The sequence below is a fragment of the Salminus brasiliensis genome, chromosome 10, assembly GCF_030463535.1.
Source record: "Salminus brasiliensis chromosome 10, fSalBra1.hap2, whole genome shotgun sequence".
Taxonomy (NCBI): Eukaryota; Metazoa; Chordata; class Actinopteri; order Characiformes; family Bryconidae; genus Salminus; species Salminus brasiliensis.
This window is the reverse complement of record NC_132887.1, coordinates 33405166-33430238: the sequence shown is the minus strand read 5'-3', so window position 1 is coordinate 33430238 and position 25073 is coordinate 33405166. Positions and strand designations below refer to the sequence as shown.

At 37.4% G+C, this 25073-nt stretch overlaps 3 protein-coding genes across 5 annotated transcripts; 2 read left to right on the top strand and 1 right to left on the bottom strand.

Moving 5' to 3' along the window:
• The first annotated feature begins 520 nt into the window (after nucleotides 1-520).
• Nucleotides 521-3919, top strand: ccdc28a (coiled-coil domain containing 28A). The gene is made up of 6 exons (XM_072689899.1): nucleotides 521-655; nucleotides 1136-1298; nucleotides 1624-1787; nucleotides 1943-2097; nucleotides 2951-2973; nucleotides 3134-3919. Exons 2-6 carry the CDS (start codon nucleotides 1147-1149, stop codon nucleotides 3186-3188), a joined length of 549 nt encoding a protein of 182 aa, XP_072546000.1. The 5' UTR covers nucleotides 521-655; nucleotides 1136-1146; the 3' UTR covers nucleotides 3189-3919.
• A 1680-nt stretch (nucleotides 3920-5599) lies between these two features.
• On the top strand, nucleotides 5600-18414 carry ect2l (epithelial cell transforming 2 like). Of its 2 annotated transcripts, XM_072689894.1 has the most exons (22): nucleotides 5600-5903; nucleotides 5982-6094; nucleotides 6385-6547; nucleotides 6990-7023; nucleotides 7129-7242; nucleotides 7326-7447; nucleotides 7876-7997; nucleotides 8088-8169; nucleotides 8518-8686; nucleotides 8825-8953; nucleotides 9493-9585; nucleotides 9676-9852; nucleotides 11518-11621; nucleotides 11727-11861; nucleotides 12365-12570; nucleotides 13679-13826; nucleotides 14216-14289; nucleotides 14377-14533; nucleotides 15230-15295; nucleotides 15412-15500; nucleotides 15971-16143; nucleotides 16367-18414. In XM_072689894.1, exons 1-22 carry the CDS (start codon nucleotides 5742-5744, stop codon nucleotides 16492-16494), a joined length of 2760 nt encoding a protein of 919 aa, XP_072545995.1. In that variant the 5' UTR covers nucleotides 5600-5741; the 3' UTR covers nucleotides 16495-18414. The 2 variants fall into 2 exon arrangements, with proteins under 2 accessions (XP_072545995.1, XP_072545994.1); XM_072689893.1 differs by having other exon boundaries at nucleotides 6990-7242.
• LOC140564436 (Golgi resident protein GCP60) lies at nucleotides 17182-24039 on the bottom strand. 2 transcript variants are annotated; one of them, XM_072689895.1, is made up of 8 exons: nucleotides 23832-24039; nucleotides 23359-23500; nucleotides 23027-23167; nucleotides 22477-22635; nucleotides 21603-21765; nucleotides 20939-21101; nucleotides 20521-20769; nucleotides 17182-19498 (listed from the first exon to the last, which is right to left on the bottom strand). In XM_072689895.1, exons 1-8 carry the CDS (start codon nucleotides 24022-24024, stop codon nucleotides 19278-19280), a joined length of 1431 nt encoding a protein of 476 aa, XP_072545996.1. In that variant the 5' UTR covers nucleotides 24025-24039; the 3' UTR covers nucleotides 17182-19277. The 2 variants fall into 2 exon arrangements, with proteins under 2 accessions (XP_072545996.1, XP_072545997.1); XM_072689896.1 differs by having other exon boundaries at nucleotides 20939-21089.
• Nucleotides 24040-25073: the final 1034 nt, after the last annotated feature.

The window sequence follows — 25073 nt, the reverse complement described above, 5'->3', positions numbered from 1 at the left end:
TAACATAAAGCAAAACATAGGTTTAATTTGTAATTTATTTAAGATTCGTTTTGTCATTCACAATAGACACTCACGTTTACTCGTGTTTTTTTAGCAAGGCAAATAGTTTGAAATATTATTAAATAGTTTTGTCGTGGTTTATGTTTATTTATTTTTAATGTTGTGATTTTTATGTCGAAGAGTTTAAACATCTGCTTTATATTTTTATGCCACAAACAAATACGTCCTTAATACATGCATAAAAGGGGTAAGACACATCCTAGATTTTGTGAATAATGATTTTACTTTTTTTGTAATAAGCACACTCCTTTAAGGTGTGGCGTTTATAAAATAAATAATAAGGCAAACGAAATACCTTAAATATAGCTAGATTTCTAAATGTCTTCACGCGGTTAGTAAGGCCAAACAGGCAACCTAAAAAAGCAAAAGCGAGTATTTTCCGTTTTTATTTTAAATAGGGTCTCATACTTGTGCATTTACGTCTTTACGGACGTGATGACGAAAGCTTACGCTCGAAAATAGGAAGCGTGGTTTGTAAACTTTTTGAGGAGTGGACGCTTTTCGGTGTATGACATTTAAAAACGACCGAGCCATTCCTGAAATGTTTTCCATAAAAGAAATTGATTCCGTGTGACAAGAGAAGTTCCAGTTTGCGGTAAAGTGCATATATATATATATATATAGTTATCTGCTGTTGTATGCATGGCATGAATCGTTTACTAGCTTGCTAGCTAGCTTAGCTGCCTCCACAGTTGCAGCAGGGCTAACGATAAAAATACCTTCTGGTTAGAAATCAGCTTGGTAGCCGACTAGATTTACTTTGTTTTTTGTTTTATCGAAACACACTGAAATGGTTGCCATGATAGGTATGCAGCTAGTGCTATACATTTTTAATTTTATGTTTGGCTAATATAAAGCCTCACTGGTCTCAGTCATCAAATCGATGCCCACGTCGTGTAAACAATAGGCCCCAGACCGCCAATTACAAATCCGAAAACCAAAAAAACTTGATTGTTGTCATTTGTCCAAGTTAACGTCATTGTTGTAATAACGCTACAGGTATTTTGTTGGTATCTTCACCATGTAATACATCGTTACCCTGGTGGTTAGTCTGAGTCATGTGTGCTTATTCTAGATTTTGACAACATGGAGGAAAGAAAGATTAAACGAAAAAGTCCAAGACCATCGACCACCCAGGCTGCCCCTCTAGTCACCACCCGAAAGACCGGCAATTCAAGCAACAGATCCTTCGGATCAGCATTCGGCACACACTCCCACCAGAAGAGCAGATACCGCAGGTTGGTCTTAGGAAAATAACCCAATGAAGTTTGAAATTAGTTTGAAATGTATAGAAGCACATAATTAACACAGTATGCCCTATTAAAATTTCTTTTAGTAAAACTACATGTTAACTAGTGGAAGTCAAACAGTAATGAGTGTGTATTCACAGCTATCAACTTCCAAACCTCCAAGCCTAATCTTGCATTTAGCAGTGTTGGATCTATGAGACTTGGGATATGTTGTATGGACATCTGGTCCAATGGAGTGTTCATTAATAAAATAATCCAAAAATAATTTAAAACAGTCTGACTAATCATTTTATTTCTCTTTGTTGTCTTGCAGAGGAGTGAGGGATAAACAGAGACCTCAGAGTCAGTCAAGTAAAAATAACCAGTCTGCTCCTATTCAGCACTCCTTTCTCACAGATGTGTCTGATGTGCAAGAGATGGAGAAAGGCCTACTCAGCCTGCTGAATGACTTCCATTCTGGGAAGCTCCAGGCCTTTGGTGAGTGGCTAATTTTTACCACAACTAGGAATGTCCCAAACCCACTTTTTCTTGACTGATCCCATTGGATCTTTGTAGTGGCTTGTCTTCTTTCCCATTATCCCTTTACCTTAAAAATGGACATCGACTATGACAGCTTTGTGTTTGTACCACAGGTAATGAGTGTTCCATTGATCAAATGGAGCATGTTCGAGAGATGCAGGAGAAACTGGCTAGACTGCATTTTGACCTCTATGGAGAAGTAGATGAAATGCCTGAGGACCAGCGAAAGGTTGCCTGTGATACCAACATGGACAAACTTCTAATGAATGTAAGTACTACCAAAGTTCTTAAGGGGAAGTGTTCATTTGTTGCCCATCTTTGTACAATTGTCTCACCAAGTTCAGGTGTCAGTTCTTCCTGGTAATATGCATGCACACATCTCGGACAGAGAAAAGGTTATCGTTTTCTAGAAGTACCTGAAACATTTTGATAGAAGTGCATTAAACTAATTTATTTTACAAAATTATTTTTTATTTTCTAAGTTGATTGACTCTCTGAAGGGTAGTATTTTCTGTAGGATTGCTGTCATATTAAGCATTAAGAGGGGTCCTTTTCCTCTTTCAGCCAGTACTCAAACATTTTACTCTTTACTGGCTGCTACTTCGAATGTCTAGTTACTTAAATGGAAGATGCTGACATTGTCCCTCCCACCAATCAGAATTTAATTAGCTGCTCTTTACCACAGCCCCACCTCAAACCTCTTAATGCCAGTGAGTGAGGAAGATATTTTAAAATCACTTCTTGTGGTAAAATAACTACACACCTTCAGGTGATGCATAGTTGTAGAAACTCTTGAATATGAAAAGGCTGGAGAGGAACATGCTTCTTAGGGATGTGTATAGCTTATGATTTCCTTCAGTAGTGCGATGCTCTCACCAGTTAAAAATAAATAAATAAATACATTTTACAGGAGTAAATAAAGATTTACAGGAGTTGCAGTCGAGTTGGCAGCCCCTTTCATTTTTCTGTGACTTCCTGTGACTTACGTTTTTTATTTTTTACTTTGTAGACAAATGTGCTTTTAAGGTGCATACAACACTTGTCTGTGTGTTTGTAAGCACATTTTATTTTGCAATGCAAGTTTTATTTTTTTTTTTACAAATGTTCATGTTTTTTTGCAGCTGGAAGAGTTGAGCTCTTCAATGTATCCTTTCAAAATTGCACAGGTTTCTGAAGTTGGTGCATTATTAAGAAAGAGAAACAGCTGTGTAAGAAATTGCTTCATCACTGATAGCAAAACATCTTACTTCAACTAACTGTTAAATGTCCCTGAGTTTTACAAGTTCTTAACCATAATTCTCTAGACAAAAACTAAACCTTGCTGATAGCCAGGATGCCCCCAGAACATCCAGTGTGTGAACTCCTGGAGCCAAGATACTCATCTGCTTGTTGTGGAGTGTGTAGATATTGGTCACAAAGAAATGGCATGTCAAGCAGCATTACTGTTGACCACCATTGACTTGGAGGAATTGCAGAACTACAGAACTGGCTCACGTGCTCATTTTACTACTAAATGCAATATCAAAGAACAAATTCATTGCACTCGTTATATTAAATGCACATCTTACCATCTTACCCATCTGTGTATGAGCTAGCTCTAATGTCTGTCAACCCACAGTGTTGGATCTGATCAATGTATTTATCGCTTGAATGTTGCCTTTGAGCTGTGCAATATGACATTTGCAATATCTGTCACTAATTCACTTTATTGAATAATGTTTTTTTTTTTTTTCATCCATGAAATTGTTATTATTTTTTTATTTAACCATTGTTCTTTAATCACTGTTTTAAAATTTAACAGAAAGGACAGGGTAAGTGGTTAAGTTAAATCCCATCAATATTTGCCTTATTTTTACAACCTTTGTCAAGATATGCAGAGAAATGGTTTCTGCACTGGAGAGTACAAGGAGGAATGTTATTTTTATAATAGCCTATGTATATTGCAGATGCACCTACTTTATTTTAAAATGATTTACATTTCTAATATAACTGGTTGAATGTTCATGGTTTATGTGGCTTGAGTTTGAGAGTGCCATCAATAAAGGTCACATGCTATTGACCCTGATGTCTTCTGAGCCAAAACATAAAAATGTGTCCAGGTTTCTTGTTCATGTCTGGAGAAGTTTTTGTTTTTAAACCTGGCAGGAATAAGTCAGAGTCATGAGATGTTTTTGAAAAGCTAAAGATGAAAACATTTTAAATCTGCTTAGAGTTCTTCAATCGCATGTCCCTTAGTGATAGTTTATGCAAAGATCTAGGGCCGGATTCACAAAAGCTTTACTAATAAAACACTTACAAAGGATCTTATGATCAACAAGAAACCCATAAGAATGTTCTTAAATATAATTCTGCACAAGATCCTAAGTTCTTAAATATTCCCTGAAGAAATGTAAGTGTTAATTTTTTTCAGTGTACTGGAGAGCAAAACAGGAAAAAACAATTAAACCAAGTGTTTAAACATTTTTCAGCAAATTAAATCAAATCATGTTTCTTGTCACATCACATTACATAGGGGTAACAGTGAGTGAAAACTACAAAGGGAATTGTCCTTATTTAGGAGCAGTACTTTTAACAATCCCCACTTTTAATTCTGTTAAATGAGCCATTAATTCGAGCAACAATCAGAAAATTATTTAAATTTCTAAAGAATAAAAATGTATCTTAATGTTTTACCATGCATAAAATTAAGGGGAAGAAAGCATATCTCGGTACAATGTATTTCTTAATACAATTTTGTAAATCCAGCCCTTTTTTTAAAACGAGCCATGTCATGGACATTAATATTTTTAAAATAAAATTGATAGTCAATGAAGATGTGTAGTATACGGTCACTGTTTAGATTCAAAACATACTCTTTACTTACCAAACTTTGCAGTCTACAAACCTCCTAGCCAAAACATGACCGCCTTTCTAAATACCACTGGTCCTCCACCTGCCACCAAAACAACCCATTCTACAAGATCTTTGAAGGTGCCCTGTGGTGCATGCCGTAATATCAAGCTATCACACTGTAGAGTGCGCTGTTCTGCGATATCTGTTTACATGCACGAGTGCCCTACGTAGACATAAATTACTTGTATGATAAGCTAGTTTAGCCTAAAATGACACCCGTAATACAAGCCCGAACTCTCTTTTCAGATGTCAGCTGTGAAATGTTTCCCATTCATAATATCACATCTACCAGTCATTCAAGATCTGATATTACTACATTTATAATTTAACTGGTTAATGGCAATCCGTTGTAATATAAAAAGCACACCACCGATACTATAAGTCTCAACTTAATTTTTACTAGTAAAACCTCAAATCCAAGATGTCTGTAGTGTATTTTTTACAAGTAGAAACATATACAGGTTTATACATTCTGACTACTCATATTGCCAGGACGATATCCCTAATGTAATTTTGGCTAGTCATATGTTACCATGGATTTATATGGAACCTTACCCTCATCTCTAGTACATTTTACTAGTAAACTTGAACTCCAGTTACAGATATATGGCAACTGCTACACTCGTCCAGTTCCCCTATTGTATGACCTTTCCCTCTTGCCATGTGCAGGTAATGAATAAAGCAAGAAAAACGAACGTATCGTGGAAAGATGGGAAACAGGTAAAATCTTGGGATTGTAGGGAATTTCTTAATATGGCATTGTTGTATTAATTCGTTGTGGCGGTTCTTTGCTGATGTGCGCATTCAATCCCAGTAAAGGAATTCCGAGCCAGAGCTTTGTTTTCCTGTTCCCATGGCAACGCAAAGTGCGCAGAAGAGTTACTGCAGTCTAATGGTGCCCACTTAGGTCATTCTTTCACTGAACTTTTCTTTTCCATAAAGTCACCACAGGAAAAGGGAATACACTTTTGGATTTCGTTAGGAAACTGGTACAGTGGAAACTCGTAGCCTGGCGCCAAAATGACGGAAGCGAGCACGTTCGTCAAGTTAGTAAGAAGTCCGCACAGTGTGAAACAAGGGAGTGGGGCAAAGCGGGGACCAGTTTTGCCTGATGTGTCTGGGGCTGGAGCCACCCGGTTTAGTGCTTGGACACCCGTCACAAACAAATTATCCAATCAACAGGTAAGATAAAGCTGTAGTATAATTAAGGCCATTAATTGCTAGTTATTGGAATTATGAATATGACCGGGAAGTGTGTAGCTTTTTCAGGAGAGAACAACCCTCATTCTCCACTGGTTTGACCTCTGGACAGACAGACAGCGTAAACACTTTCTTCACCTGCTCCTAAGAAGATGCTCCAAGTCACAACTCAAGTAAATTCAGATCTAAATTAATCACCCTTGATATGTCTGCTATTTGCTATGTCTAGGGTAAATTAGCCTAATGTGGGATATATTTTTGCATTGGGGTGCTACCTGTTTCAAGATCAATCGTTTGAACTCACTTTGATCTCATAGTTTTGTTGACTTTTACTTATTTGAAGAAGACCTACATTAAATACATTTTTGGTGTTCCACATTAGGACAGTTCCCCCAGTATATTTAGTTACTGTGATGCTGATAATTGTCAAGTACAAGATTTTCAAATCTCCTACTAACATTAGATTCACTAGTGACTGTTTCATGGAAGCGGTACCCATCACTCGATTGGACTTTGCCAAAGTGCTGCCACGCTTTCTTTCGCTGTATATCCTATCCTTCTTAAACCCCATGGACCTGTCTGCTGCATCCCAGGTTTGCTGGCACTGGAGGTTTCTAGCAGAGCAGGTGAGCATTGAGAAATTGAGAATTGAGAAATTGGGTCTGAGAGCTTTGTTCTTGTATTTCATTTTAAGCACACTAACATTCAAAAGCTTAGAATCGCTTTTCATAAAAGAGACTGTTTTTATTATGTGTTCAATAATAACTTTAAGTATTATAACAACACATAATTTAATATATATGTCCAATACACAGTACTTTTGTTATTTTACTATATTCAGTGTTATTAGCCTGTAATTATTGTTAATGCTAACATTAAGATTAAATTCAATAAAAAGCTGATGTCACATAAATTGTCAACATAAATCCATGATCTAAATTGTGAGGAATGTAAATAAAAATGGACAACTCAGGCCAAACTAAAGCATACAAAGCATATGGTGCTTTACTGTATAGTACATTTTCTCTACTGAATAAAATGATTTTCTCTTACTGTGTGATAATTCAGGACTGTCTGTGGTCTCCAAAGTGTGTTCGACGAGGTTGGTTCCTTCCTTATAGCCCATCAGACAATGAGTATGGTGCCTGGAAAAGGCACTATGTGGCCTGTGTTGCCAGCCTTGATTTTCTATCCCCGTGGGAAGCAGGTGACATCTATGGCACTCTGAATGAAACTTTGATGGAGACTAAAGAGCAGAAAGAGAGAAACACAGAACATATAATCCGACAAACCATCTGTGACAAGATAGCGGAGCATAAAAGTGAGCTTACTTTTTTGTTTACAGTAAACCTTAATCAAACATTACATTGTATTTTTACATTACTGATATGGATTTCTTAACAGGGGCTGCTTTAAAGACCAGGAAGACATGGTTAACTAACAGCTTAACAGACAGAACAAACATTAGCAGAGAGAAGTCCAGCATAATGCCATTGGGTCTAACAACTGCTCTGGTCCAACTAGGGGTGAGAATGTCAGATCAGACACCAGAAAAGAATAAAACCTTTGAAGTGAATATGACAAAGACAGCAGAGCTTACTTGAGTCCATGTGTTTAGGTGGTCCTCTTGTCAAGGCACCATTCCTGCATGTTTCAACCTAATCATATCATTTATAGCATGCATTTATTCACCAAAGACAACAACATCTAATGCTAAAGCAAACTGCTTTATTAAGTGAGTTTTTGATCAGTCTTTATTTTTATTCTGTTCTTTTCTAAGTACAGAGAAATGCATGATAATTGTTTGTGTCTTTGGGAAAGAGGCACCTAATACATATACAGATCAAATTTTCAGGATTGTTACTTTAAGGGCATTTAGTTATATTAATTTGTTTTATTCATACGCTGTTTTAGATATATGCTCTTAATGCAGGTGCTGTTTTTTCATTTTTAGGATAAGTGTCGTCTAGAGAAACTAACTAGTATGAAAGAATGCAGAGCTCAGCTGAATTCCACTCTAAATTCAACATTTGACAAGACATGGACTACTAGCTTAATAAAAACACTACCATTGAGGTTAGTGACAGCATAATTTGACTTGTGAATGACCTTCAGATAGAGGTTTTTAGTTTTCTTGCTAGTCTGAAATTTGCTGAATTCTTGCAGTTTGCCCTTCAAATCATTGGTTTCCAGCAATAACTCTCAAGTTCATTTGCTGCTTGTGTCATCCAGGATTCCTGCATATGAGGTAAATAGAAATATATATCCACATAGCTCCATTTAGCTCCAAACATATATCCATATAGCTCCACAAAGCACCAGCTAGTAAGAATTCATAGTTCTCCCAATGGGTGTATGGAGTCAGGTCCTAATGCAGCAAAGCATCCTCAAATCATCACACTTTCACCACCATATTTACAGTTGATATGAGATTCAGAAAGAGCATCTAGGGGGTTCACCTTCAAGACATGCATTCTTTTAGCAATAGTTTCTGGTGTTAAAACTTTGTGTAAAATAAGCACAAATTCAGAAGCTCAGACACATTTTTTCACTGTAAATATTGTCTTATGGCCTTTCTATTTTTATTTCTTTCTAGCTGGTGCTATGTGGAGCTTTGGTCCATGTGGTGCCGTTGCTGTATGATTACAGTGGAATTACTCTGGATGCTCTTCTCTCTCTGGCTGAGAAAGCAATAGAGGGCAGAGCAGTGCAGAGTATTGGCATTATGACTGAAGGAAGCACTGAGGACTTTTATCTTATAGAGGGTGAGCATTTGTCATTATCTCTCTGTATTGTTGTGTGTGATCAGTGAACGAACTCTACTTTTTTGTTGTTCAGTTGCGAATTGTGCAGTGATTCTCTTATAAATAAATACATAAAAGTTATAATTTCCTTTTTCACAGGCCTGAGCATCACAGAAAAGACTGTTCTGAAACCGTGTATACGAGAGTTTTGGGAAAGGCTGTGTGGCTGGGTGGTTCCTGCTTCAGAAGCAGGAACACTGAACATCTTTGCTCCTCTGGCTGCTTCTGGTCAGTCTACAAGTACCTGTCCTTTACATTTACATTTACATTTATGGCATTTAGCTGACGCTCTTATCCAGAGCGACATACAAGGTTATTCATATCACAGAGGTCGGCCAATGTAGTGTTAGGAGTCTGGCCCAAGGACTCTTATTGGTGTAGCGCAGCATAGTCACTCAGTCAAATCGAACCCCAGTCTCCCACATGGTGTTGTAACTCAGTGGTAGGTAGTGGTGTTATCTGTTGCGCCACACCAACCACTACAGTACACTTTAGAGTATTAGTATTAGAAGAACAGGGAATACACTAAATTGTACAGTGCATGGATACTCCAAGGGCTAGTTATGATGGGCTCTTGCTGAGCTGGTGCAGACTGATTTAGATCCATAATCATGATGCCTACAATTCTTGCAAGAAATTTAATATAATTCTATTTTTACTGCTATGGACTAGTAGTTTATTTTGCGTGCGGAACACCATTTCACTGGGGTAAAATCTCATACATACAGTCTCTCAAAGCTTGTTGTTGTTGCTTCATGTCTAATAAGTTGCAGGGGTAGAGCTTATGACCAAACTCTCTACTTTGACTGGATTGCATGTCAGGGCACCCACAGGAATCTGCACTGGATCCTACCAACACAGTAAGTTTCAGTAAATTCAACAGATAAACATGGGGGTCAGTGTAAGCCCTACTTAATTATTTTTTTTTGGGGGGGGGGTATTTGTGTCAGTTTTAAGTGAATGGTCAGACCATGGGGACTTTCCTCCGCTGCTGTATATGTGGGAAGGGCCCTTGCTCAGCTGGTGCAGGCAGGCAGAATGCATAGAACAGACACTAGGGACCCTGAGGAAACATCTGGGACCACAACTGCAGTTCCTGAGTCAAGAAAGCAGAGGCCGCAGTCTGGGTGAGTCTGACCAGTGTGTTTTGGTGCTATTGCATTTTAAACTTTCTTCAGCACTATTTTCTAAGTAATTATAATGCACAATTGCTTTATTACACATATTCATACATCTGTTTTTAATATAACTAGAATACACACGTGGACAAATTGTTGGTACCCCTCGGTTAATGAAAGAAAAACCCACAACGGTCACAGAAATACTTTTGGGGCAATCACTGCAATCAAACGATTCCTGGAACTGTCAATGAGACTTAGTATTTTGGCCCACTCCTCATGAGCAAACAGCTCCAGTTGTCTCAGGTTTGAAGGGTGCCTTTTCCAAACGGCATGTTTCAGTTCCTTCCAAAGATGCTCTATAGGATTTAGGTCAGGGCACATAGAAGGCCACTTCAGAATAGTCCAATGTTTTCTTCTTAGCCATTCTTGGTTGTTTTTAGCTATGTATTTTGGGTCATTACCTGCAACTGAGACCAAGCTTTCTGACAATTTCTCTCTAGAATCCCTTGATAGACTTGAGATTTGTACCCTGAACAGATTCAAGACACCCTGTGCCAGATGCAGCAAAGAAGCCCTAGAACATAACAGAGCCTTTTCCATGTTTCACAGTAGGGACAGTGTTCTTTTCTTGATATGCTTCATTTTTCTGTCTGTGAACATAGAGCTAATGTGCCTTGGCAAAAAGTTACATTTTTGTCTCATCCGTCCATATGATATTCTCCCAGAAGCTTTGGGGCTTGTCAACATGTAGTTTGGTAAATTCCAGTCTGGCTTTTATATGATTTGTTTTCAACAATGGTGTCCTCCTTGGTTGTCTCCCATGAAGTCCACTTTGGCTGAAACAACGACGGATGGTGCGATTTGACACTGATGTTCCTTGAGTTTGAAGTTTTTCTGGGCTCTTTTGTTACCATTCGTATTATCCGTCTCTGATTTGTCATCAATTTTCCTCCTGCTGCCATGTCCAGAGAGGTTGGCTACAGTCCCATGGATCTTAAATTTCTGAATAATATGTGCTGTAGTCACAGGAACATCAAACTCTTGGAGATGGTCTTATAACCTTTACCTTTAACATGCTTTCTTTCTAATCTCCTGAGACAACTCTTTCCTTCGCTTCCTCTGGTCCATGTTGAGTGTGGTACACTCCATGTCACCAAACAGCACAGTGACTACCTGTAGCCCTCTATATAGGTCCACTGACTGATTACAAGATTGTAGACACCTGTGATGCTAATTAGTGGACACACCTTGATTTAACATGTCCCTTTGGTCACATTATTTTCAGGGGTACCATAATTTTTTCCAGGCCTGTTTAATAAGTTTACTTTTTTAAATAATTCTGTTGAACCATGGTTCAAAATCAATGTTGGATTTGTTCATTTTCATATAATTTTTATTTTTTATTACTTTTGTCAGATTCAAGTTATTTCTGTGACATTGTGGGTTTTACCAACAATTATGTCCACGTGTGTAGCAATATTTCTAATGGTACTTTGAATTGATATGGTTGTATTACCCCAGCATAGTTCCTACTAGAGGAAGTCAACTGAAAGCCAGCATTTGTCTTGGTGAAAGATATTTTATTTTATTTTATTCATTCACTAACTGTCATATTTAAACAGCATACATTCGAATAGAATATTTTTTCAGTGAACTGTTTGGGTTCTACAGGTGTATTCCTTTGGAACCATATAAACTTGCCTTTCTTTGCTCTCAAATCGGAAGTTACACAAATTCTGATTGAGGGTCTTGTGACACTTATAAAAGGAACACCGGTAAGTTAAGATGTTGTATTATTTTTACATATTTCAGTGTACTGATGGATGTTTTTTAGTCTCTGTGAGACTGATGTTAATGTTTGCTGCTGTGATTTTTTGTAGGATAATCCACTGGAGTCCCTTGGAAATTTCCTCCTAAAGAAATGTGTGGAGGGCACTGTGGAAAAGAATGACTCTGTCATTGTAACAGAAAATGCATCTTACAGGTTCCTCAGTTCTATCCCAGAGGCCCCAGAGGTGTGTAGTGTAAAGGGGTTTGGGTTTATAAGTATTTGGACAGTGATATTGCCTCTCTACACCACCACAATGGATTTGAACTGAAGCAATCAAGATGTGTAGAATTTTAGAACAAATTCAATGCAACAACAGTTAAGAAACTACAGCCATTTTTACACAGTTCCTTATTTTCAAAAACCCAAAAAGTAATTTAGACAATTGACTGCAAAGCAGTTTAAGGCAGTTGCAGTAAAGGCCTGGCAAAGCAAGGGAATTTGGTGATGTTCATGTGTTCCAGTTCCAGAAAATGTAAATTATGTTAAACTCCCAATTTAAAGCTGTAACTCTACATTTACATGCAGTTACATTTTCATTGCTTAATTTCAATCCATTGTGGTTGTGTACAGAGGCTTTACCTTAGTCAGTGATGTTGCTGCCTTATAAGTTTAATTGTAAATCCATTAAACAAACCTATTTTATTAACAGTGCAGATACCCTTACCTCAGACTCCTTTCATTCTTTAGGGTCTGTTAAGTGATGCAGACCGGCGTGAAACCATCTGTAGCGAGCTTTTGAGGAGTGAGAGGGTTTATGTGCGTTTGCTGCAGGCGGTACACACAGTGTATTACATACCACTCAGAGCAGCTCTGGATTCTAATCGAGCCATCATCAACTCCGCCAACCTCCTAATGCTTTTCAGCCCTCTGCTGGACATCTTGGCAGCTAACAAGTAAAGACACTCCTCAAACTTTATTTTTAGGAATATAAACAGTTCTGTAATAACAGTGTTGTGTTCTATGACTGTATGACTTGCTTGTTACAATTTGGCTTCCGCTTTTGTCGTGTTGTAAACGATGACCAATTCCTAAATACAACCATAATTCAACCAACTACACTTAACAGAGTACTCACTCCATCATGTTTAAAAATGATGCTCATGTGTCATTTTTAATGATTCAACCAATAAAATGAGAATTAAACTAAACTGAAGTGAACGCAGAGCTGAAAGGTGAGACAAATTTACTCATATTTGTGATTTAAAATGCTAAACTTGCAAATTTCGCTAATGTTTACATGGATGTGATGGAAGAATGAAACCTTCCAAATTGTACTGTTTATAGATGTGAGCTCTGTGCAGCAGTAAACAGCACACTGCTGCAGACATGCAGGGTCACACAAATGTCTCGAACTTTTGCGTTACGCTTTTTGGCAAAGACAAACTAGCCTTTTGTCCATGTTGGAGGGACTTTCAGACATGTTAACTGTCTTGTGTTGGTTGTGCTGAAGCCCAATGAAGATTTTTGAGAAATGCTGAAGATCATCAGGCTCTCTCTGTTAACCGGTACAGGCGGAATTAAGGTCACAGTAATTTTTGTGTATTGCTGTGTTTATGTCGCTGATGCCCTCATGTGGTGCGCAACTGTAAATATGACCGGCACAGAATTGGTTATATGAGACTGATCAACTGGTCACCAGTTATGACCTATCACTCTGAAAGCTGATTCCAGTCACCGGCTAACCGCTTGATACATCTCTATCTATAACCACACTTAGGATTTCATTTTGTCTGAACTAAAAATACCAGCACAGTAGATGTTTCTAAAATATGAGATTTCAAACATAGAAAATATTCAAAACACAAATTATTTGTTTTATTATATTTGTGGAACATTATATATTGACAAAAAATTAAGAGTCTCAGCAGTCATTAAACTGCAGTGGAACAAAGAGTGCTTATCAGTTAAAGAGATCAGAAAGAATACCTCATCTTTGACACTATGAGCTCTAAATGAGCTCTTAGAGCTCTGAAAGCTTCATTGAGTGTGATATGTTCGTAGTGTATTTCTGCAGGACCTTACAGAGAAGTTAGAAGAATGGAGTCCGCTGCAGTGTGTGGGTGATGTTTGTGTCAGGTTTTGCACCAAGCTACGAACTTACACTAATTTCTTCAACAACTATCCGACAGCTATCAGGACCATAGACAAGGTAAGGGAGTTTGCTTTTTTATCTATTCATCACATTTAATTTTATGTTTCCCGAAAACAGTTTACATGACCAATGTATTTAATCCTTAGAATTAAACAGATTGTTTAAGACATGCATTCAACATAGAGCTGATTTACATACATAATTACTGTTGTAATTGGATTCCCACGGATTTCTACAGTGCCTTGCAAAATATAGGCCTGTTTAAATCATACACAAGTCATAGTCAAGTACAAGTGCACTTTGTTTCAGTAAGTTGTTTCAAATGAAATAAGAATTTCTTTGTGAAATTCTGTAGCAAAAAATTCACTGCAGTCATATTTGTTTTACATGCAGTATGTGCTGGACCATTACTGGACATCTATCAAAATGTTTTATTTGCTTTGCAGTGCAGAGAGACGCTTCCTGCATTTCGAACATTTCTAAAGAGACACAACAGGACCCTTGCCACTAGAATGTTAAGGTAATGCTTAAATAAGCATTTTTCGTCTCATTGTGATAACATGGAGCTTTTGGCCACCACTTTTTTTAAGTGTTCACGTCTCTGCAGTCTTCAAGAGCTGTTTCTGAGTCCGTCCACACGAGTGGAGGAGTATGTGACTTTGCTCCAGGCTTTAATGCTACACACACCATCTGGACACCCTGATCACACACATTTATCCTCTGCCTTCAACACACTGCTGAATTACAGGAGCTTTGTCTGCAAGGTATACACTTTACCATTACTGCATCTTATCTTTAAGCATTTGAGCCATTGTATTTTACTATTTAAGTGATGTCCACAGCTATTCTAAAACCAGTTTGTAACTAGTATATAATTTGTGAACTTCACTATATACAGATGCAATCTACATGTTGCTTTTCTCTAAGTCCAAGTCTAACTGTAAAGTGTGACAATCTCTCTAATTTTCTGCAAAAGTAATGTTCTGCATTCAATACTCATTCAGTCTCAATAGCCCTTCGGTGTAATGTGCCGTGTGCCTGGGATTGAGGAGCAGCGTTGCTATTTATTTATTTATTTATTTTAGCCAAGATTATGTATCAGTTTATCAAGATAATGTATTTTTTACCCACTCTATGTAAGTTTCTCACCTTTAGTTTAGAATAATCCCATTTTATTCCTATTAATTCCTGTTAATTCCCATAATTACACGTTTTTCCCGTTAATTCCCATGGTAAATTTCCCAACTTTGAAAATTCCAAAATTTTCAAAAGGTTTATGCCAAAACAAACATGTTCACATACCTATGCATGGCACTGCAGCACAATGTGAACAATTTCAAAGAGCTGAATTCACAAATAGCAAGAAATGTTATAGTAAGCACATTTTACATTTAGGGGTATGTAAATTGAGTCATGTCGTAAAAACATTTATAATTAGCATTTTTTTGTTGTTCCCCCAGTTGAAAAAGAGTTCCCACCAAGACCTGAAAATGCTTGAAGCTCAACAAACCATCCAGAGCTGCCCAGTGAGTTTTGCTATTCCAATTATTCTTGATGATCAGGTTCCATTGGCTCATTTGGCAACACACAAAAGTCACTATGATGAAAAATAAGAACTAACTGATGTATTGTATTGTGTCAGAATCTACAGGAAGTAGGTCGCTACCTGATCACCATGCAGGATGTGGTATTACTAAGCTGCCTTAATGACGACATTGCTCCATCCCTCAGGTACTACTGCCAACTTTAGTACATAAATCAGGTAGCAGAACTTCCTCAAGCTACACTAGCTGACACAGACATTTGGTGTTGTTTTTTGGTGGTGTTTGGTGTCTTTTCCTCAGTTATCAGGAATTCTTAAAAGCAAACCAATCTGATGCATTTTTGTAAATGGAAATGTTTAATATACTGTACCTCTGTTTATGCATCCTGATAAACAATAAAAAATTTTCAACATCAAAATTTTTTTTCACATTTAATAAACTATCTAAACCTTGATTTTTCTCTAACCCTTACTTAATAATCATAATCCCTATCCTAACCCTACTTAGAACATTGTTTTAGATAGTAACAAAAAGCAAACAAAAATAAATTAATAAACAAAGTCTGTACCTCCTTGGGACAGATCCAAACTAAATGTTACTTCATGTGTCACTGTTAAATACAGTGAAAAAGTAAAGCAAAAATTCTCTCTTTCTCAGGATGTACGAGTGTGTAAGTGAGCTTGGTCTGTTCCTGTTTAATGATGCCCTGGTGCTAAGTGAAAGAAGACTTTCACACATGCCATTTAGTTTGGCTGTTAACATCTCCCACACATTCCTTGCCTCTATCGCTCTGCACAGACTCAGTCTCTCCGAGATAGTGGACACAAAGTGTAAGTACAGCCATTGCCTTGCCAGTGTATAAACCTGATTATTTCTTTGCTCAGTTTGTCAAGTACAGTATTTTGAACTAATTTAAAATGTGATCACTATACAAACACTTGGATACTCATATCATACAGAAGAAAAAGATTATGTTTCATAGGCTTACAGTGGATCTTTTGAGCATGTGACACTAAGCAATTATAGTGGCCTGAATTTATGATGTCTTCACAGATGTGCAGAATGCTTTTCGCATGGAGAGCCCAAAGCGCCAGTGGATCTGTGCCACAGACAGAGAGGAGGACAAGATCAGATGGCTGGGTACTTTACGCAGTGCCATAAACGGAGCAAAACACAATTAAGGCAGCAATAGATCAAAAAAACTCTGTTCAGCAGGATACTTGATCACATTGAACATCATTTACCAAACATTATTATGATTATTATTTAAAAAAAAACATTTAGGCCGTTTTTTTGAAGATTCTGATATACACAAATGTTTTCTCAATAAGGATTTGTCAGTTTGTGAATTAACATCAATGATCTGATGTATACGTTTTGTTAGGACAAAGAAAATTCTTAGGAAGATATTGGTGAATGAGGCCTATTAGCCTAAATATATACACTTTTAACAGTGTGGATGTAAAGGGCTGCAAGATGTTGGATGAAACTAGCATTGAGTTTTTTCTATATTAGGATAGAAACAAATGTTTTCTCCAGAAGTCAATGATCCCACATTAATAATGCATTATGTGTTTTAAAAATATAATCTACATCTGGAAGTCTTGTGATGGAAATAAGCACAGTGTGAATTTTCCTTGTATTATGTGTATGATTTCATTTGCCTTATGTGATATTGCACACCCTGCGATGTGACTACTGTGCATGTGCACATTGCGACAACTGCTGAAATTATATATTGTGCAGCCCCATTAGAGGGTGTCTAATACTTATTATTATTAATATTAATAATAATGCTAACATGTACAAACTAACTCATGTACAAACCCAAAGCTCACACAGCACAAAGCACATGTTTGATTTGTCATTATTTTATTCAACATATAAAGAATATACACTCTTTACTAATACAATGAATTGAGAGCAGCAGTAGTCAAAGGATTCCTCCACAAGAGAAAACACTACAGGTCAGCATATATATATATATATATATATATATATATATATATATATATATATATATATATATATACATACATACATACATACACCATTGTTTTGTTTTCAGGATCTTCCCCAAAGAAAAAGCCCAAGGCAAATAATTTATAAAAACGCTTACAGTTGTTAAAACAAGTGCAAAAATTCATATTTCAGTACATTGACAAAACATTCGTCCAATCACCTCAAAATACAAAACAAAGTCAGTCACATGACCCAGTATAGCAGTATTGCAAATCTAGTTGGTTCAGCAGTCTGTTCCAAACTTCTACTACTGAATCTGTTTTTTTCCAAAGCCTTATGTTTACACATTAAATTGTATATATTTACAGTACAATATATTATACAATAAAACATTTTTTAATTACTTTTATATTAATTTTATATAACTTCCTAAGATCCATGAGCTTCAAGAAGAGAGCTGGTGTTTTCTTTGCTTTCACAGATCAGCCATGACAGCCATAACATTAAAACCATAATACTGTGTACTGAGCTCCACAAGACCTCTGAAGGTGTCCGGTGGCTCCAAGACATTAGCAGTAGACCTTTTGATTTATGCAAGTTGCAAGGTTTGCCTCCATGGATTAAACCTCTTTGTATGCCACATTCCACAGATGCTGGATTAAGATGGCGAGGTCAACAAATTTAACTCTTTGTCTTGTTCCTTAAACCAATCCTGAACATCTGGCAGGGTGCATTATCCTGCATAAAGAAGCCACTGCCATTAGAAAATACTATTGCCATAAAGGGTTGTACTTTGGTCTGCAACAATGTTTAGGTGTTTAGGTGTAGGTGTTCTTAGTGCATCCTGGTGCCATTTTTTCACCATGAAACCGATGCACATGCACTCCTTATATTGTAACAGAAAATGTGATTTGACATACATACATATACCATGTAGGTTACCTTTGGGATATTTCAAACACCAATCAGTCTGAGCTAAGATTAGCATAGCATATTGCTAAGTTAAATGGCTTATAGCTTAGGGCAGATATTTAGAAATGTTTTGTTTTCACTTTTGTGATATATATTGTGAGCTACAGGGCTGGGTTTCACTCTAATAAAATTAAAGATTGCTGAGATAGAGCAAGCATCACATCAAACTCTTTCTTTATCTTTCATTATACAATCTTCAGGGGGGGTCGCAGCACGCAGCAATAGTATCTTACAAAGGCATGCACTTTAAGCATGAATGCACACAGGAATTTCAATGAGTAGCAACTCTTAGGACAACATTTGCACATTATTGTTACAAATCTTTGTACATTCTCTGTACAATTGTGTGTACTGAACTGTGCCGTTCATACTGTGGGGGTTCGCTATGAACACATGTACAACTACACCTCTAGTAGGTACTAATTACTGCATACCAGGAACACCCAACAAGCTATCTCAATTTGGACTGTGTCAAAGTCACTTAGATTCTTACATTTGCCCATTTTTTCAGCGTTCAACAGAACTGACGAAGTTTCCTTGCTGCCTAATACATGTATGCCATTCCTTATGTAAGCAAATAATAACCATTATTTACTTCACCTGTCTGTTATGTCTGATCTGTGTATATACATTATTTAATTTCAGTCTCCAGGATGAAAATTTAATCTACTGCACTGAATTTCTGAAAATGCTTATTGCTATCCTGCCAACCATAAAGACTACTATAATTTCCTTCATTACAAAAACAACCAAATAAATTAAGACCACTGAAGAACACCTTCTTTGCACCACACTGGTATTACTCTTGCATAGAAGTGGATGTGTTAATACACATACAGACATTTTACTTTCAAAACTGTAGGAGCATGTAAACTAAGCATAGCAGAACCTAGCTCCTAGCCATATTGTCTCACCCTTTTTTATTAACAAATGATGATTTTGGGTACCTGCACACTACTCTGTAGTGACTTTTCTGTCAACTCATTTATAGCTTGCTTTACTTGCTATGGTAGATTTGTCTTTGATAAGTCTATCTGGTGTAGTATACCCTGTAGTACACAACCTTTGATCTCCAGAGGGAGTAAGAATTATCAAATTTGAGCAGGTAAACTCCATGGCCTGGGTAATGGTGGCTTCCTGCGTATACTTCCTCGTGGCTGTCCCGTCGATAGATGGGGACCACCTCATTCACCAGGGGAAGGCTGTTTCCAATATGATTCTCTGACTTTTTTTTCTCCTCTTTAGTTTGACCTGCATTGGAAAGAACCCTTTAGACATCAGATTTGGGATGCAGCTGGTATAAGTGGGCAATATAAAAATACATTATAGTTATTGATATAAATTACATGTTGTTTATAATATCATGATACACGTCTTTAATACAACACTATAATTAATCAATAAATGCACAATTAAAACAATCTGACACCTTACATAGTTAATAACAAGCTACATTTTTAAGAATTGTCAAAAAAACTATTATCCACAGGTCACAACACTTAATAATTGCTGCAAGTTGTTAAATAAGTAAAGATTGTTATGAAGTTGGATATTAAACACTAAAAAAACTTTTTTTCAGAAGTTACAATATTATTGTGTCTTAGTGTTCACCTGATTCACTAACTTGGTGCACTAAAGCAACAGTGGTTTGGTTTATCTGCAACTATTTACATGATGTAACAAGCCAGAACTGCTGCTGTATCAGTTTTTGGTGTTGCTGAGCTAGCCGGTGTATTCTTTATTTATAATTTTTTTTTTTTAACCTATTGATTGCATTCTTCACTTGCATCAACACCTCTTCAGAGTTCCCATGAACAGCTCCCAAATGCAAAGCTGGTAATTCACTCTAGACATTTTATCTGCTTTATTTATCAAGAAATACTGAGGGAATAGGCCACACATGGACATAAAATTGCTTATCAGTTTATTGTAACCAAATTTTAGAGTCATGTAACAAATGGCGGGATATTCTAAACAGTATTTCCTAATGCAATATTTTTGTTAAACCACTTGAATTAAAGCTGGAACTACACTCAGTCACATATTAATTGCTTTATTTTAAATAAATTATGGTGGTATAAAAATTAGGTTACTGTATAGTATGATAAACTGAGTGTGAGGTTTTTATTTAGAGGATATTTCTCTTTTGTAGACCATGAGACATAATCATACTTGATTATCATATACTTGATTATATAAGTGTCCTAATTATATTAATTAATAAATACAATAAATTAAACTCTATAGATATTTCCAATGACTGGGTCTCTTACCAGCCTCTTGGTTTTCAGCACTCGTCCCATTTGTGTTGGGCCACTCAAACTGTAAGCCAAAACCAATATCGTAATGATCCGTGGCAAATTCCCAGAAAAGATAAGAGCCTTCCTCATGAGTGGGCACTCGCACAGTCAGCACTTCCCCTTTCCCAACAGTGATCACAGACTCGGCGTCCTGTGCCATCTTCTCCTTAAATTCCTTTATCTGAGGTCTTGTCCACATGGAGGGTGCCAGGATGGCCACCTCTGTAATTTACAGAAAGGAGGCATGAAATTTCATTCATGAATGCTACTTAGTTCCAAGTAAAATGCATTCTGTAATATAACAGATTAGTGAATATGCTTTTAAATTACATATAAAATGCAAACAAAAAACATTTTATTTAAGAAATGTTTTGTTTTTTATGAGACCTACCTCCTGGACTGCCGTCTACAAATAAATTGCATGGTTTTGAATAGGCCTCTTGACTCTTTAAGGATTCTGACTCAGGATTTCTGACAGGTTCAATTTCATTTGATTGAGATGTTAGTTGAGCAGACTTAGTTTTGGCTGAGGTCTGCTGCTTCTGCAAGGTCATCTGTGTGCACACATCCAGACAAACACACACACACTTTATTAGTTTACAATTAGTCATATTGTATATGTTTTTCCACAGAATGCCTTTAAAAATATGCCTAAAGTAGAAGCCAAAGCACAGACAAAGTGTGAATCTGATTAAATTCGCATTTACATTTAGAGAAGAAAGACAAATGCCTGACAAATGATGAGATCACAAAGTGCCAAAAATGTTCAGTAGGTACATCTGAATTTCCAAACGTCCATATAAAAAAAACACAATACATTTTAACAGCTCCTTTTGAAAGCTAGTGATTTAAAATCTTGGTAAGGTCATGGTGAGAAAAAGTATTTTATTATTTACTTCATTCATGTAATGGCCTCTAAAATATTTGCCTTTATCGCTGGTTTAACCTGCAATTTCAATGCAGTTTCATATTTTCTCTTGTGAAGGGCTGTCTGGTTTAAAACAGGTTCAGCTACACAGGCCTAGCCCAACCACAGACAAAAGCTGATTTCGAACCTGCTGGACCTGGTAGGCTTGTTGGATATACTGTTGGTAGTGCTGTTCCTGAAGCTGCTGGATAAGTAACTGCTGCTGTTCTGGGCTGTTGGGGAACTGTCGCTGTGCATACTGCTGGAACTGCACGGTTGTTTGTGCATTCAAAGCAGCCATGATCTGTCGCCTGCAAACATACATACATACATACATACATCAACCAGCTGAACACAAAGACACAGTAATGTTAAAAACTCCTGATACAGAGTTTAGTATTGTAAGTGGTTTGTATCCAACCTGATAACAAATAACCTTCATGAGCCAACAGCTTGACCCAGTGTAATTACTGATAAAACATCATGTCATTACAGGCTCCCTACACAGAATCAAATAAAAAATACACTCTGCATGAAAAGAAAGAAATGTAAACCATACATGTGGTGTGGTATCATACAAAAACTGTACCATTTTTCTAATACAGAAAGCTTAGCTCTTAATGAAATATGACAAATGTGTTTGCCATTGTAACATGGTAACGCACAAAAAATGATTTAACACTATTTTAAATGGAGTATTATTAAATGGAATTGCTTGGTTCAGCCATGTGATTTCTTCGTTTTGGGCTGACATATTCCTTTTGGAAAGAGACCTGATCTGGATAAGTACTGTAAATTCTGATCATCTGCACAGTCAGTAGCATATATTAATATTGGCATGAATTTGAGAGAGTGGAAATCTGAATTTCCTTCCACATCTAATATTGTTATCAATACATTTAGAGAGATTTCATTATATTACTACATTGTATTAGGTCACTTATCCGAAAAGACATTAAAATATTCAGAAACTGTAAATGTACAGTACTGCCTTTCTGCTCACTAACCCACATATCACTCACTTCTGCTCCACCATTAGTAACAGATCTGCCTCCTGTTTCCTTCTCACTTCCTCCTCTTGCTTCCTCCTCTCTTCTTCCAGTTTGCTTTGCCGTTCTTTTTCTTGCTTCTGTCGCTCCTGCTCCTCTCTTTCCGCCCTGAGACGTTCTTCCTCTTCTTTTCTGAAGTACACACAAAAGAAACCCTTAGGACTTCCTCAAGTTATAAATCAGTGGTTTCCAACCATTCCCTGCTCTCAGCACTCTTGATCCAACTAAAAGTTTAAGTAACAAAACACTTAATGGATTTGCACTGGAAGGAAAAAAAATGCACAGGACAAATGGTATTCTTGGACCATGTTTGACAACCTAAATGCCAGTCTGGGCAATATGTAGCTCTGGGATTAGACATTTAAACAATACCTGAAGGGGGTTTTAGCCTAACCCAAACACAATCCATACACTAACCTTACTCACGCTCCTCTCCACAGGGCATGTCATAATGCACTTTCCCTCTACATGAACATTACATTTTGGTGGACACTAAAGCACAATGTCTGTGGATAACACTTACATTCTTCTCTCTTGTTCCTCTTTATCGATCTTGTGTGACTTGACATATGGTGCAAACAGACTACAGCAGGAGTTCAGGAGCTTCACAAAATCCTCCATTGCATCCTCTTTAGCCATGCTGCCCAGCCGTGCCCATTCTTTCCTGTCATTTCAATTTTATAAGCAAAACACAGTGTCTCTAATGGGTTCAACGATACGGGTTCAACGGGTTCAAACTAATCACAGAGAAAATCAGATGTCTGGATAGGTGAATACTTCTACCATTTTAACACTCTGCACTTTGTTTCCATTTTAGTTATGTGTATAAGTTGCTTTCTTTAAAAGGCTTCTTACCTTCTGTCATTTCCCAGCACATCAAAGAATCCAACCTCTGGGCCAGTATTAGGGTTATATGGCCCAAGTGAAACTTGCTTATGTAGTGCAACTAAGCGCAGGTTTTCTTCATATGTAGGGTTGAAGGCTTTTCCATTCATTTCTGCAAGCAGACAAGTATACAAACATCAGGCACTTCACTAATTAACTGCAGTTATAACTGAGGACAGTGTTCCCTATACTACAACCTTAACGTTGCTCTTTGTGAACTTTTGAGGACACACAAACATAGGCTGCTTGGTAAAAGAACTGGAGTAAGAGATAAGAATGCTTTTACATGAGTTAGCCCGTATTTTGAAGCAGTGGAAGACGGCCAATAAGCAGTTCCGAGAAATTCAGTAGATCCTTGTTTTAATTAAGATTTTTTATAAGACACCTGGTCATTACTGTTTATACCACTAAGATTATATAAAGACTTATGTCCATTACTCTACCTTTAAAAAATTTAAGCGCCAGTCCGAATATTTCATCTAAAGAGAAACCCCAGTTCCTTTCCATGTTCCACTTTTTCTGCTCGTCATCCCTCTCAGGTGGATTTTCATTTTCACTGCCCTCCGCGGTCTTGCCGTTTTCAGTAACTTGCCCAAATCCATTGCTTTCAGCAGCTCTCAGCTCCTTCGTTGCCATTTCGCTGCTCCAGGTGGCCACGTCGCCCAATTGAGCAGGAAAAACCTTCTTCCGTATTACCCCACCGGAAATTCCGTGATATTTACTAATAATTTACAGAGGGAAAACACTCGACGCTTGCTGGTGGCATTTTTTTTTTATCAGCTTACATATTATCAGAGTAGTCTGTGACAGGGTTACCAGTGTTCATGTTCACACTTTTTCAACATTTCTTTCACCTAACAACCTGTCAACTCTCTGGGCCCTTTAACGCCTCTGGTGTTTACTCACTGCTCCACCTGTAGTCACATGGGTGGCGTTGTGTCATCAGGTAAGACGGGCCTGCGTGGAACCCTTAATGTGTAGAAATATATATTTATACTTGTGAATCTATAAAAAAAAATGTGAATGAAATTACGTTTTTTTCCAGAACAAGGGTGCCACATGGAACAAAACGAGAACAAAACACAATTATAGTACAGACAAAAACAATACAGTACAGACTGCAGAAAGTGCAACGTGCAAGACAATACAATAAATACAATACATATGACTCAATTCTGAGTAGAGGTAAGGTGCATAGATATTTAACGGCTAGGTATTGGTAATTAGGTGCATAGAAATTTAACATGCTGTGACGTTGTATGCAGACAGCATACAACGCACATGAAACATAGCACTGAGATGTATGACCCTACATTCCACACCATTATGGGTCGTGGGGTGTAGTTCGGTCTCTGATGTTCAAAAATCTGACTGCTTGTGGGACAAAGCTATTGCAGAACCGTGCAGTAACAGCACAGATGTACTTTCTGCCAGACGGCAGCAGTGATAAAAGTCCATGTAAGGGATAAGTGGGGTCCTTTACAATGCTGATGGCCTTACGGGTGCAGCGTATGGTGTGAATGTCTGTGACAGAGGGAAGAGAGACCCCTATGATCTTCTTAGCAGTCCTTACTCTTCGCTGTAGGGTCTTGCGGTCTGAGGCATTGAGGGTTGACAGGTTGTTAAGTGAAAGAAATGTTGCCCTGGGGGGCACCGGTACTCAGTGTGGTGGTACTGGAGATGTT

What these genes read in the sequence shown, in the direction of transcription:
- ccdc28a (XM_072689899.1), top strand. Translation starts at nt 1,147, where the DNA reads ATGGAGGAAAGAAAGATTAAACGAAAAAGTCCAAGACCATCGACCACC. An exon ending in TGGGAAGCTCCAGGCCTTTG is followed by an intron (nt 1,788 to 1,942) that starts GTGAGTGGCTAA and finishes TTTGTACCACAG; the next exon opens with GTAATGAGTGTTCCATTGAT. An exon ending in GAAGAGTTGAGCTCTTCAAT is followed by an intron (nt 2,974 to 3,133) that starts GTATCCTTTCAA and finishes ATAATTCTCTAG; the next exon opens with ACAAAAACTAAACCTTGCTG.
- ect2l (XM_072689893.1), top strand. Translation starts at nt 5,742, where the DNA reads ATGACGGAAGCGAGCACGTTCGTCAAGTTAGTAAGAAGTCCGCACAGT. An exon ending in ATAAAAACACTACCATTGAG is followed by an intron (nt 7,998 to 8,087) that starts GTTAGTGACAGC and finishes GAATTCTTGCAG; the next exon opens with TTTGCCCTTCAAATCATTGG. An exon ending in CTATCAGGACCATAGACAAG is followed by an intron (nt 13,827 to 14,215) that starts GTAAGGGAGTTT and finishes TTTGCTTTGCAG; the next exon opens with TGCAGAGAGACGCTTCCTGC.
- LOC140564436 (XM_072689895.1), bottom strand. Translation starts at nt 24,024, where the DNA reads ATGGCAACGAAGGAGCTGAGAGCTGCTGAAAGCAATGGATTTGGGCAA. An exon ending in GGCGCTTAAATTTTTTAAAG is followed by an intron (nt 23,501 to 23,831) that starts GTAGAGTAATGG and finishes GTCTGCTTGCAG; the next exon opens with AAATGAATGGAAAAGCCTTC. An exon ending in TGTAGACGGCAGTCCAGGAG is followed by an intron (nt 20,770 to 20,938) that starts GTAGGTCTCATA and finishes TGTAAATTACAG; the next exon opens with AGGTGGCCATCCTGGCACCC.